Below are 14,533 nucleotides of genomic sequence, written 5' to 3' on the forward strand. Positions count from 1 at the left end.
ATCCTTACATACATCGATACATTTATATGGATAGTTTTCAAATTAGTAAATACATTCCATAGATTTATTTATCGGTAAAACTTATAATAAACATCACCCAAGTCGCAATAACAACTAAAAATGTAATAAAATTTTTTTGTATTATCGTTAAAATATTTAAAATTTCTGATTACAAATCTTAGCATTTTATACGCCTGATATAACGAAATTAATTCACATAGTACTACCTACTAAAAAGTAGAAACTACGTTGTTGTATTCCACTTTTGTTGGAATAGTGTAAAAAGGGAATTATTTTCATGTGTTGCTTAGTGTGACATGTTAAACAAAAAGTAAATGGAAACAGGAGATACCAGCAATTCTTTTGCTTAATATTTCTTGACTCTTACAATAGTAATTTTATTTTGTTACTTTAAAATTAAAAAATTGTTGATAAATTGTTTTAATTTAATTTGCACATTGCACATAGGAAGCCAACTATCTATTTGCATAGTAGCTAGTATAATAATACTCTTTTATTATTAAAACGCCCCATTTGGTGTAGATAATATATAGAGTAACGTTAAAAAACACATATACCTAGACGCTTGTAAGTGACAAGAACTGCCGTATACGTAGACGCTTGTGGGTGGAGCTGCTACTTGAGAATTGGCGCATAGAGTTCGACAAACGACTTTCTCTGAGGTTAGGCGTCGCTATTCGAGCAAGGCCAGGTGTTTAAAAACCAAGTATGCGCATAGCGGCAATGGCAATGAGACGCGCAAGCGCAATCAGCCAAGACTGGTGCGGACGGTTAAGGAAAAAATATCTGCCTGCGGCAGAAGTTTCAGAGTGAATACGAAAACAAAGCCATACATTTGTACCAATAGTGACAAGGCTTTCATGCGCAACACGTACTTGAACAGTCAATAAATTCGTTTTAGCAGACGATTGCTTAAATGCATTTTTTACTGACCAAGGACCGTTTACTAGAGGTTCTATTGTTAGGCTAATGGCCGGGATAAAATCTCCATGTTACGAAAGAAAATTATTTTCAACGTCGGTTCAGGTGAGGCATCCCATTTTTTCTAGTGATGTCAAAAATTGGATGAAGTCGCTCGTTTTTTCAACGAAAGTGGACACAAAGGATGTGTTACTGCTCTGCATTCTTAATGCTGCAAAGTTCATTAGAGCGAATCATCGTTAGCTATGGCTCGCTACTAGATCAACCTATAAACGCGCAAATAGGTGCCCCGGGTGGGATGTTACAATTAACTAAATTATCTTTGAAATAAATAATAATCGGACTTGAACACATATACTTATTTTGACTTCCTACACATATCGTTCATTTTTTCAACTTCCTGCTGAATCACCCTGTGTCTGACAGTTTGATAAATTTTGAATTAAAACAAATACCATTTTATGATTCAAAATTTAAAATGTATGTTTAATATATTATATAACAATATATTACATTAATATATTATTAATGCCTGCAAAGAAAATGGATGATGTATAATAATAGCAAAGTTTACAAAAGATAGTCATTGTGATACTAATAGCCATTGTGTCACACGAGATGTTTGTAGGTCTAATTCAATGTAAAGTGAATACGTCGATATAAAAAATGTACTTTGAGAACAATTCCTGCATCACAACCTAACATATTTTTATTGTGGTTAAATTGAAAAACAAACGCACATCAAAGGTATGTTTGCCTTTGCACTGCAAAGTGTAGTTGCATTTTCTTGCATTCAGCTTTTCTTGAATTTCTTGAATAATCAACTAGAATGTAAATGTAGAACTAAAACGGTACTTTAAAATGACAAATGAAATAAAATTTAAAATACTGATTTTTATAAGTTTTCTTACGGCGCATTTCATCAGTAGTTGAATAGAAACTCACCCCATTTTAGCACAATAAAGCACTTAACTCAAAAATAAAAATTAAAGGGCAAATGCTGTGATTAAACTGCAAATGTTTCTTTTCGCAAATGGCTCTTCAATAAGTATGTAGCGAAACAACTATGCACCAGTAAATCTTAACAAAAATAACTGCTAATCATTATGGATCTATGAGAATGTAAGCCATTATTAATCAGTTATCAATACATAAATGCTGATAAGAACATTCCTCAAATATTTCTTCGTACTTATACTCATAAAATAATTCTTTACATTGACGGGACACTGTTTATAAACGGACAATTATGTTTCTGTAGTAAATAAGTGCACTTCAAAAATGTTTTGTGATCTCACATAAGATAAAAGTAATTGATGAAAAGGGAGTAGTTTTGTATACCCAAGAATGTGTTCATTTTGTGTTAAAGAAGCCTGACATAAGTACTTGTCCATATTTAAGTAAACTAAAAAAAATTGTCCATTATTTTTCTGATGATTTCATCAACGGAATAAATTACAACAATGCATAATATTACATTCAGACACTGCTTATATAGCAAATCTTTTTTAGGGCCATGTTTTAAAAGTAATTTTGAAATGTTTCTAATAAACTTTTTCGATTTGAGGCTTTCCTGCTCAACTAACCGGATACTTAATGCACAATAAGTGCTATATTCATTGGCGTAATTCGGGGGTCGCAAGGGGTGGCAGCTGCCACCCCAGAATTGTCAAAACCAATCGTTTGCCACCCCAGAATTTTGAAGTTAAAGTATCAATAATTAACAAACAACTAACTTAAAAATACAAATCTGCAACAGGGATTGTTTTTATTTTTGTCGATTCTCCCTTAATCATCCTTAGTTTAACAGAGAAAGATACTATGTGTTTTGAAAGCTTGTAATTTATAAACTTACATAGAAACATTGTAGTAGAATTTACGTAATAAAATAAGGAACATTGAATGCGTCAAAACCGAGAATGAGCGATGTAGACCAGGGGCGGATCCAGCTTTCGAGTCAGTGGGGGGTCAAGTAGTCGTATTTCAGTCTTTTGTTGTCTATGAAATTAGAAAAATTATCGTTAGTCGTTATAAACCCAGCACAAGGGGGAGGCGATGAGCCCCCTCACCTCTGGATCGGCCCTTGATGTCGACGCCTGGAAGTGGCAACTCTGAAACAGCGACATTTTTGGATATTGAACCGAGTGTTGTAATAAACATTTTCCAAAGTTATTGATGACAAAGATTGAAGTCAAAAAAAACTTCATTTTGTGTAAAAATAACTTGTATATGTATGATGACAATTGAGTAAAATATTTTTTGTATAATGTTTAATTAATTATAATTATTAACTCCATATCTTGAGTTAATAACTCAAGCGATAAAAAATTATGGTTATACGGTAAATTGTTAGAAATTAAATTGCTGCAAAAATAGTCTGGAAACGCTCAAAAAACTAACAAATTTAATATGAAATTTAAAAATGTTTATGGAAGAGGACCCCTTTTCACCAGAGTAGGTTTCGCCACCCCAGTTTAAATCCTGAAATGACGCCCATGGCTGTATTACCCAAACACAAAAGTTAAACTTGAATGACTTTTCAAGGCGCAATTATTCATAAAATTTTGATTCCAATAAAAACAAAAACAGTCGAATGAGTGGTGTTCATTTTTAGTGCTGAGGATTTTTTAGGATACATTTTTGAACATACTCAAAAACCGGGGATAATAATTATTAAACACAGTTTACAGCGTTCGGTTTCAACAGGCTCAAGCAAATACGAATATTTAGATCATAAAACGGCGACAAATTTTACATCATTTGATAATTTCAACGCTTTCTTAAATACTTTAAATTTAAGAGGTTATAAATTACTTAATTTAATTTAATACCGTCCTGATAACAAGACCGAAGCCTCTTCAGCATGATGTCATCATGTCTAGCCCATTTGTTTCTCATTAAGGCGTTAGTTTGAATTCGCTCTTTGTAAATAATTTAACGGCATTTCTAAATAGTTGTAATAAACCAAAGAAACACACCTTTCTTTTGGACATTTCCGATCTAATCAATTTGCCCTAAAATTTCACGTTCTCAGAAAAGTAAAAAGCAACACTAATTAAAATCCCGAATAATATAATGAGTCAACAGAATAAAATTGTATCAAAATCTTTACATAAGAATTATTTGTTAAATGTACAGAAAGATGACCTTAACTTAAATCGACCTCACTATTCTGCCAAAATAACTTATTATTCGCAAAATTGCAAGAGATGCATCTGAAAACTCTTGTGAAAGACAAGTGAAGTAAGTATTCGGTCGCTCTTAATAATGCGGGAGAAAAGCATTAACAAATCATGTCCTGGTTTGAAGGCGGATCTGCTCTTCAGGCTGCTTTTACACAACATATCAAGCTCCAGGAACTCAACGTTTCATAAAATTTCAATAAAAGGCGAATAGTAGAGCTCGTGCAAAAGTATAAAATTACGCATTCTGCGGCTCTTAATTGTGGGAGCAAAGTGAAGCATTTACAAATCATGACATCTGCTGAAGGTTTATTTTGTATGTAGGCAGACACTGCACACATATCAAGCTGAAAAGGCTCTAAGCTTTATAAAAATCGAGAAAAATACTAGTCCGAGCGCTGGATTTTAATTAAGCATAAAAAGCTAATGCGCCGCTTGACGCGGATATGTTTATCTTTGGATAAGAAATGTGGTTTGTTTACGGCGATCATCCAATCGAGTTGGAACGTGACATTTGGTTTGAAAATATTTCATTATGAACTGGAACTGGAAGAAAGTAAAGCGACGATATATTCAAGGGGCGATCTATCAAACATTTATATCATCATCTACCCTCGATGCGTCAGGAATGTGGTAAAAACCTAAACATCACATGAGTTTGTTCGAAAAGTTGACTAAATATTGTATAGAATGATTTGGTGAGTGCCATAAAGGCAAGTGCGGTAGATCATACCGCCCTTTAACTGGTGGATTTAGTGCAAGTTTCCAATTTGGTGTGGATCTTTTTTGTGTGTTCAAGTGAAGTGTAAGCTTTTTGAAGGCCTTTTTGAATGTCTAGAAAATGAAAGATGGGGTGCCAGCTTGCGGAAAGCTGGTAAGAAGGACCTTTATCTATAAATCCTTTAGCTTGGTCTGGTTTGGTTTTCCAACAAGCAACTGAAGTTTTGTGGCATAGCACGTGGCTGAATCTCTCTTCCTTTCTTTTGATCAATTGAAATGTTTAATAGGTTTTTGTTATACTAAGTTATTATAATAACAATTATACGTAGTCAGAAAAATAAATCAATATTATACTAAATAATGTTTTCTTTTACTAGTACTTGTACTTTGCCCCAAGTTACTATGTAGAGCGCTTATAGTCTCAAATAGGTTTGATTTTATGATATATTTTGTGTATGAACCTTTACTTTTCTCGATAATTTCTACAAGATATTAACAGTTAAAGATCGAATTTCAACTTTGTTATTAAGCATTATTTTGAAATTGTTCCATGTTTAATTGGTAACTTGGAGATTGGAATACTTAAGCATTCAAAAAGAAAAATTACGATCTTTGCGAAATTACAATTTTTGCAAATTTCTTAGTTTTAAATAACAATAATTTTTTAAAGCTATTTTTTCTGTACTTCTAAAACACGACCAGACAACTGGAATGACGCCAATTTTGAATCACCCTGTATACAGTGTGTCGCACTTAAGATGGAAACACCCCTGTATTTTACAAATTTTTGGAAGTAGGATTTTCAGTTTCGGTACAGAGGTAGAACGGCATGTGCTTAATTGGTTAGGGTACCCATTTCTAATTTCAGATTAAAACCCATCCTACTACGATTTCGCGAATAGGGACAATTCGCTATATTTTGCGATGCGTTAGAGAAATCGAAAAAAGTTACTAGAAAAAGTTGTTCAGAATGTTATTTTAACCGTTAATACCGAGTTTGAAGTCACAAATCAAATTATGCCGTTTTTTGTTAATTTTTCACGCGTAAGTTCGAAGTTTTCACTAAAGCAACCAAAAATGCAACAATACATGATTAATTGAACAAAATAAAAAAAGATCGAAAAATTGAAGCGAAAAACTAGTATTATCGAATCTGCTTCAACTAGTCCACCTTCAAGCCTGATGCACTTTCCAATGCGTTTGCGATTGTTATTGCCAACTCTCATAAGTTCAGCTTTTTTTCACCGCAGGCTTGTCTTATTCGCTCACATAGTTCATCTCGAATTTGAGGCCTTACTTTGTAAACCTTATACTTGATATATCGCAGTATATTAGTTTAGTAGCGCAGAAATAAAAATCTAATGGAGTAAGGTAAAGTATGGGCAAATACCTCATAATTGATTATTAAAAAAAATTAAGCAATCGCTCAACATTTAAGGTAGTGTAGACTAGGGATTAGAGGTGTGATAAACCGTTATTTTTCTGTAACGGGTTACAACGTTCCAGTTTCACTTTGGTAATAGGTCTCAAAATGCGGGTCCAAAAGGAGCATGATACTTTTTAAATTTTGCTGAAAAAAAATGCAGAATGATGATGATAGTAGAAATAGTGATGATATATAATGATTTCCTTTATTAAAAACATAATTCTTCACATTGGTAAACTTAAAATAAAATATTCTAAAATCAAAAACAAAACATAGGTCCGAGGTAACTACTTAAAGAACAAAAAACTGATAATAATAAAGCTAGAGTGATTAAATAAAATATACGGTTTATATGCGAAAATGTTAAAAAATATCATTTTCTTTTAAAAATGAATTAACATTTAAGAATACATTTTTTGCAGATGCTTTTTACTCATTCTAGTTCTTCGCCCGTTTAGGATAGCACCCGCTTAAGAAAATAACCTCTCACATTTCGTTTCACAATAACATTAAATAATCCACAATAACAAGAAACAGAAATGCGTGTTTGGCAATCCTGGACGAAGTATTACTCGATTTAATTTTGGTACCACCAAAAAATAATTTTAAAAAAATATGTCGACATTGCAACGTTTATTATTATTCAAATAACTTTCATTTCATCTCTGACTGAATTTATATTTAAAAATGGCCAGCTTGCTTAAATGCAGGTGCACATTCTGCTTAAAACGTTTGTTATTTTACATTTCAATTGTGATGGAATTTATATTATAGACTCTTAGTTTGCTCATAGCTCATATGCTAGTGCACATTCTGCTTAGTTTGCTGGTAATGGGCATATACCTAACTCGCGAGCTAAGTTTCTTGAGATAAATCCCCGTTTTTTTAATCCTATTATCAACGTAAAACTGCAACGTTGTAACCTGTTACAGAAAAATAACTGTTTATCACACCTCTACAATCTATCCGGTTGCAGCAGTTTCAGTAACCATTTGTCAACCGGAAATATTTTTACTTACGCATTGCGTTGACGATTGCGTGTTTATCACCTTTCGCCTATAAGAATTAATGTTCAGTTTTCCATAAACCATAATCGGTCAGATCAGCAAAACATTGTTTAGTTTCGGCGACGATATAATTCAGAATTGCAATCTATAAGTATGAAATGTATGAAAATTGTTGACTTAATAACACGCGTAAATAATTCAAATGCTATTACAAAAACTGTGATGCCCCATAAATCAGAGCAAGTTCAGTTAAAAGATAGACAAGAAGAGTTTTCAATTTTTCAAGATTTGGACAAACTTATTTCATAACAAAAAAACACAGGTATATTAGTACTTCTGTTCCATGCAAGAGATTATTTTCCAAAGCGGGTGCTATCATAAACGAGCGAAGAACAGGAAAAAAAGAAATAGTAGACTAGAAGAACTAGAAAAATTATTTTTAAATGTTAATTCATTTTTAAATAAAAATTAGTTTTTTAAACACTTTCGCATGCTAAGCGTATATTTTATTTAAATGATTCGATTTTATTATCAGTTTTTTTTAAGTAGTTAATTATGACTCATGTTTTGTTTTAGTTTTTAGAATATATTATTTTTAGTTTACCAATGCTAAGAATTTTTTTTTAGTTCAACTAAAGCATTATTTATCATAACTATTTCATCATCATTGCAAATTTTTAATAAAAAATTTAAAAAGTAACATGTTACTTTTGGAACCGCATATTGGAACCTAATATCAAGGTAAAACTACAACGTTTTAACCTATTTCAGAAAAATAACCGTTTAGCACTCCTCGAGTCTGGAGGTCAACCGAAAGGTGTAACCCTGCTTTATAGATTATAATAAAGCATTTGATAAAGTGAGACACAAACTTCTAATAGAAGAACTTGAACGAAAAAATCTCGACACAAGAGATATACAGATTAGAGTAAAACTGTACCTAAATCAAAGTTCGTCCGTTTACGTCAAATCCGAACTAACGAAAGCCGTTGAAATCAGGTGAGGGCTCAGACAGGGGAGTATTCTCTCTCCGCTCCTCTTCAACATCTATTCAGAAGCTTCACTAAAGCCCTCAAAAGAAAAGACGGTGGAATACGTATATAGCATCCCACTGAACACCTTGCGTGACACGAAAATACAGTACTTTTCGCCGAAAACATGCAAGACCTTCAAAATGTGCTGAATAACATTGTCACGGCTAATGAAGAATATGGTCTGACACGCAATGTTAAACAGACCAAATTCATGATTGTCACCAAAACTAAAGCACCAAATAAGCTAATAGCGTAAGCAATCTCAATGTGGAAGGCGAAGGTTAGGAAAAGGACCATGTATCCTTTGTGAAGATTAAACAGTTGCTCTATAATCGCGACCTGAGCCTCTACCTCAGAACTCGGATGCTCAAATGTTACGTGTTCCTGGTTCTCTTGTATATTCAGCCCTGGGCTGTATCACTCACGTTAACTTTAAGGTGCATGTTGTCCGTCACACACGTTATGTGGCTCCAACTGGTGTGCTGTATCAGTAAAACCTTTATATTATAACAGGCGCACGCTATCGACGAACGTTATATTAAGAAATAGCGCTTCAGAATAACAGCATCAAATCACATGCCGCTATCAAACTACGTGCGTCCATCGAAGTTAAGCTCGGAGGAATACATAAAACAATTGTGTTTAATCAGAGCGTAATTTTGTGGTTTAGTTATAATTAGTTTTTAATTTAAAATAAAAATATGTCTTTTGGTGGTCTCATAAGGTTAGCTTTATTAGAACAATTAGTAAATGGTCTTGAAAATAAACTTTATTTTCGTCCACAAACTCTACTAACTTTTCAAATTGCTTGCGGGTTGTTTTTTTTCTTCTTCTTTACATGCTCCATTGAAAGTGTTTGAGAAGATAGGTCAAGAACAATAACGAACGAAATTGAAAGTGAATGCAAATCATAAACAAAAACAGGTAGGGTAGTAGGTGGCCCAAATGGCCAAAACGTGCACATGTGGTGGCGGTGCATATGTTTTCGAAGCTTCGATGGTTTAATGTTAACTCTCTCTCTAACTAATAGACTATTCGTATAAGGGCATCTCACTTTATGCATCCTATATTTTTTTCCTTTTTAACGTCTGATGGATAACTGGGTCGGAAACGCATACGTTAACTCGGAGATAGAGTACACCTCGGTTGTGTTGCTGCCATAGAGTAAGTAAAATTATTTTACTTTCTCTATGGTTGCTGCATTATCGAAAATGTTATCCTGAACTGATATATCCATTGCCTGTATTCCGTCAAGGCAACCTCTTCATTCATGGCGAGCGATTTTATTTGTAAACGCAAATCTGCAAAATGATCTTTAAAACTAAAAACAATTGAAAGAGATTATCGGTCGATTATTTGATACTGACCACCGTGTGGATCCACAATATTGTTCTATGGCGTGACTTTAGGTCAGGACTTAAATTTTGTTTACCAAACAGGTGCTTTAATTAAGATGTCATTTAATATCTATTTACCATAAAAAAATCAAATAATTATCTGATTGTGATAAAATTGCACTTAGATGCAAGGGGAATGAAAACTCAGCAAACAAACATTATGGGCGACAATTAGATTTCGAGCATATATCTACTGTTTCCAATGTTTTCCAAGTGTTGCATATCTACCTATGTATATCTATTGTTTATCTGACTAAATAGTCTTGAAGTCAAATGAAGCAAACAGTAATCAAGATTATCAAGAGCACAAGAGCATTAAATATCAGCAAGCCATTATTTAATGGCTTGACTCATGATGTGATCTTGATAATCTTGATTACTGTTTGCTTCATTTGTTTTTGTTACTTTTGCATCACTGCTTTTGCTTGCAACTCTGCATTTGTTGCTTTCGACTGAAAACGAGTGGTGTAAATGTTGCAAAATCTTGTTTATAGAATTGAGAAAAGCTTTTCTATCGCTCAAGGAATATTGTAAGTAGAAAACTATATAACTATTTCAACAGAGACTGGCAATTTGCATCACCAAGCCCACTTTTGCTATCAAATAGTTTCATGCCGTACTTACGAATCGGATAATGGTAATTAATTGTATAAGGTCGAACATCTAATCAGGCACTATCTGGAGAACTGAAAATCCAATAATAATTAACGTCTAGCACTACAATCTAAATTCCACATTACGCACTATTGCTAATAACCTTTTCTATCACATTCTCCAGAAGATGGCATCAAGTGTCAAATATTTGGAATTCTTTAAATTTTTAGTATGCCATGGTAAAACAACAGTGTTTTCAGAACTTCTTTAAAAGATAAAATTAGCTTTGAAAGCTAGCAATCTAACGACCCATAGGAATCCAAGTTAAAATATATTATATTATTTACATATTCTTAAAAAATCAAAATATAACTAAAAATTATCGACAAAAGCAAAATAACAACAAAATAGCTTGAAGAAAGAAATTCTGTGGATTATTCAGAACATTTTGCAGCAAAGAAAATAAGTTGTATCCTGTCGTATTATCACTTTCTCTGTTCCATTAAGCTCATTAAATGCCAGCTAGACAGAGATAGCTATGCCGTTAATTTGAAAATCATTTTATCTCAAATCACAACCAATACAAATAATAATTTATGTGTGACACGTTTGCCCTAAATATAATATAACAAGTTGATTTCACCGCAAACTTAAGCTAACCATCATCCATAAAACATAAATCACTTTACTTTCCATGGAAAAATCGAATACCACTTAACTGTGACAACACTGCAAATGCAATTTTTCACTTGCGTCTAGTGATAGGGCCAACATTTAGGTGGGCGCCGAGCCGGACAGCTCTGACCCCGGTGAATGGCGCGCGGATTCAAAATTTACAATGTGCTACTTGAAGAAGTAGTATATTGAAATGAATTTCAATATTTCAGTATTCGTTTGAATGTTCTTATTTATTACTTGTACTTTGTATTTGAGTTATTCTACTAGCTTTCTTCAACCAAGCCTTCCCTTTACATGATTTTTTTTATGATCATCACTTTTTTGATTGTGGGGCGTATTCAGGGCTGCTCAACCTCAGCATTTCTGAGTTCCATGTTACGCGTGCCCGGGACACCAGTAGCGCTGGCATCGAGCATTTTGGAGATTTGGCGACAGCGCGTGTCGATGAAACGCAGGGTGGCCGTCCATACGGTAATTACCGTACATGTACTGTAATTTGGTCAATTGTACGGTGGAGGTCCCGAACACGTACAATTGGCGTACGGTATTTTGGTATTTTTGTTATTTTTGTACGGTATTGTACGCCACCAGTGGCGCTGGCATTGAGAATTCTGAAGATTTGAGACAGCGCGTGTCAAATTGCGCGATTTTTTGCTTTTGTTGGCGACAATGTTTTTTGAATTGGCGATTGGCAATTTTTTGTCGATTTCTCGTGGTTTTGCGATTTTGGAGCTTTCTATTAGCCTGTTAAAAAAATGGCAGTATAAGCTTAAAGATCTAAACGCTAGTATCTGAAAGCTGAAGCTTAAATCATAAGCATTAGAACCTTATACTTAAACCCTTCAGGAAAATAAAGCATATATGATTTTAGATAATCGAATAATCGAGATATACCAGCCAAAAAATATGTTTATACAAATTTTATAAAAGTTATAAAATAAAAAAGTTTATAAAAATTGTAAAATTGGTAAAAACATTTTTTTTTTAATTCGTCTTTAAGGATAAAGATGCATTTCTATGCACATAATATATGCTGTTAGAATTTTCATCCTACTACTGATATAATTAAAGATTTTACATCAAACGTAATGACAAATTAAGAACGAAATACTGATAGTAAAGTCAAAGCGATTGACTTAGAGCATGGACAAGAAGAAACTGAAATGTTACACCTACTTCGAGAATTTGATGTTAATGATGTTGATGCTAGTTGATGTAAAGCATGTGGGTAGTGTTGACTATTTATTTGAAACATGCGCCTTTTGCTAGAAAACTTTTGTTTCGCAGATAAGACAAAAGGGTAGCCAGATACTTAATAGAAATGCTTTAATTGATGTGAGCGACAGGGATCAGCGACAGGTGGGTGGTTTAGGGTGTGCGATATATATTTCACTTAAAAGTCCAAGTTTGTCATGGTAAATAATCGCACAAATTTAAAGTGTAATGCTGTACCATCTGAATTTGTCATAAAATTATTTTGAGAACAATAGTCATATTTTTATCAGCTATGTAGGCGTTTACAAAGCTGTTTTACCCAAATTTGGTAAGTAGTTAGCTGAAAGCCCAAGGCCCAGATGGCTTGAATGTACCCATTTAGTATCATTTGGGTGCTTAAAATTGATATAAAATGTCAAAAAATCAGTTGGTTTAAATGGCACGTGCTAACTTTTTGGTTCTGTTTGAAAATCTCACAGGTACCAACAAAAATAGTAGGTGCCATAAAAAAACTAATTTTATGGCATTTTCAACTTGAATAACATTTGAATTTGGCGGTTTAATCACCAGGCCGCGTCACTGAAAGCGAAAACTAAATAGTTTGATAATCTGTGGTCAGAGAGCTGTGGGGTTTGGCGCCCACGTAAATGTTGGGGCTACTGCTATCCGGCCATCAGCTGATGAAAACAAGCAACTAGACTTGGATTCTAACCTATGAAATATTCCGAGCTCGCAGCACAATTAAAATTATTTTTAAGCCAGTTTAGGCTTCATATTTCACTTAGTTGTTTTGCAGATATCTCACGAAAAATGTCTGATAATGAACAAGAAGAAAGAATATTTGAACTTGAATTGGCGAAAAATGGTAGAGCCGGCTGCAAGAAGTGCAAACAGAAATGCCTGCAAGGTGTCTTGAGAATTGCCAAAATAACTGCAAACCCCTTTGGCGAGGGAAAGATGAAAAATTGGCACCACATAAATTGCCTTTTCGAAATTTTCAAGAAGCAGAGGTCTACTACAAAGCGCATAGAAAATGAAGATGACATCATTGGATTCAATGCCATCTCCTCTGATGAGCAGAATTCCATTCGAGACCAGATACAGCAGCTAAATCAATTTTTCGGAGTGCCCAAAAAAACGCATTCAAAAAAGGTTACACAGGCTTCCTCGAAGGCAGCCTCTAGTAAGTCAGTATTAAGTGGCGTTAATGTTGTGAGTGATTCAACAACAGATGATTTATTTAAAACTTTTCAAAAAATTGTCAAGGAAGTCGCGAATCATCCGAGCTATTTAGACAAAACTAGAATTATAAAAAACTTTTTTGAGAAAGGTACCAGTGGTGAAGGATTCAAAGGGGATGTAGAAGTGTGGTGCAGACTTCTGCTTCCAGCCAGTGTTAAACGGATCTACAATCTACAGAGCAGGCAGCTTGTTAAAGTCTTTAGCAGGATATTTCTGGAAGACCATGAAGAAATGTTGGAGCATCTGGAACAGGGTAAGGTAAAAAATGCTTTGGAAGATATAGCTTCCATCTACAATCCAAAGTGTGTGTGTTTGTGAGTGCATGTGTGTGTTCAAACATGACCAACTTTGGTGTCCCTCAAGTTCAGAATATGCTCATCTTATATACCTACCGTGTTAAGGCCACTATGGGGATATCGGAAACCGTAAATGATTCGAAGTTGGTTAAACGAAAAAAAACTTGGTTAATTAATATATTAATAAAATGGCTCTTTCAGACCTTTTATGCGAATTTTCGTTACTGACATTTGGAAAAAAAATGTTTTTCTAATATTCATATTATTTTTTTTCTGGCGTTGATATTACAGCTCGAGCAAACTCACCTACACTTTCTTATGACAACTCTATGTCAGTGTTAATACTTATCCCCTTATCAGTTTTTTGCATCGACGTTTCGTTTTTAAGAAACCTTCATCAAGTTCATTTTGTTTAAATGCGTCCTGTTTTTTGTTTACAAATTCTACAAGCCTCTTATTTCAATTATGTATAACATATTGAAATTTAGTTATATTTTGATCGGCTTTTAATAAATCTTCGACAAATTGTAAACACGGACCTGTACTTTCAAGGTTGGTACTTACATTGTAGGATATATATTGAGATTAACGGGACAAAAAATCTTAAATATTTATTAAAAAACAAAAAATGCAAGCAATAACTTAAGAAATTTATATCAAATATTCAAAAATATTACTTTCATTTTCTAAACGCAAATATCATCCGACTATGAAGGCTTTCACGGCCGGTTAAATCACATTTAGGAATGTTTTCCGGGCTTTGAAGCCGTGGTCTATGGGAATTTCTTCCTGACGTTTCG

General features: G+C 33.7%; 2 protein-coding genes across 6 annotated transcripts in view; one reads left to right on the forward strand and one right to left on the reverse strand.

Moving 5' to 3' along the window:
* The window catches only part of LOC109541401, a 44,865-nt gene extending 34,227 nt beyond the window's left edge, over positions 1–10,638 (reverse strand). For 2 of the 4 annotated variants that reach the window (XM_019910264.2, XM_048670270.1), the window contains exon 1: positions 1,888–2,055. In XM_019910264.2, the coding sequence (XP_019765823.2) occupies positions 1,888–1,892 (5 nt within the window). In that variant the 5' untranslated portion in view covers positions 1,893–2,055. Of the gene's footprint in view, positions 1–1,887; positions 2,056–10,332; positions 10,395–10,452 lie in introns of those variants that run through there. The other 2 variants (XM_048670273.1, XM_048670272.1) reach the window with 2 other exon arrangements.
* The window catches only part of LOC109541402 (DNA ligase 3), a 22,265-nt gene continuing 17,805 nt past the window's right edge, over positions 10,074–14,533 (forward strand). Inside the window, exons 1-2 of one of the 2 annotated variants that reach the window (XM_048670275.1) lie at positions 10,074–10,238; positions 12,992–13,690. In XM_048670275.1, the coding sequence (XP_048526232.1) occupies positions 13,006–13,690 (685 nt within the window). In that variant the 5' untranslated portion in view covers positions 10,074–10,238; positions 12,992–13,005. Of the gene's footprint in view, positions 10,239–11,956; positions 13,691–14,533 lie in introns of those variants that run through there. The other variant, XM_048670274.1, reaches the window with a different exon arrangement.

Source organism: Dendroctonus ponderosae, unplaced genomic scaffold (genome assembly GCF_020466585.1).
Source record: "Dendroctonus ponderosae isolate FM_Combo_2020 unplaced genomic scaffold, Dpon_F_20191213v2 Dpon_F_20191213_1, whole genome shotgun sequence".
Lineage (NCBI taxonomy): Eukaryota > Metazoa > Arthropoda > Insecta > Coleoptera > Curculionidae > Dendroctonus > Dendroctonus ponderosae.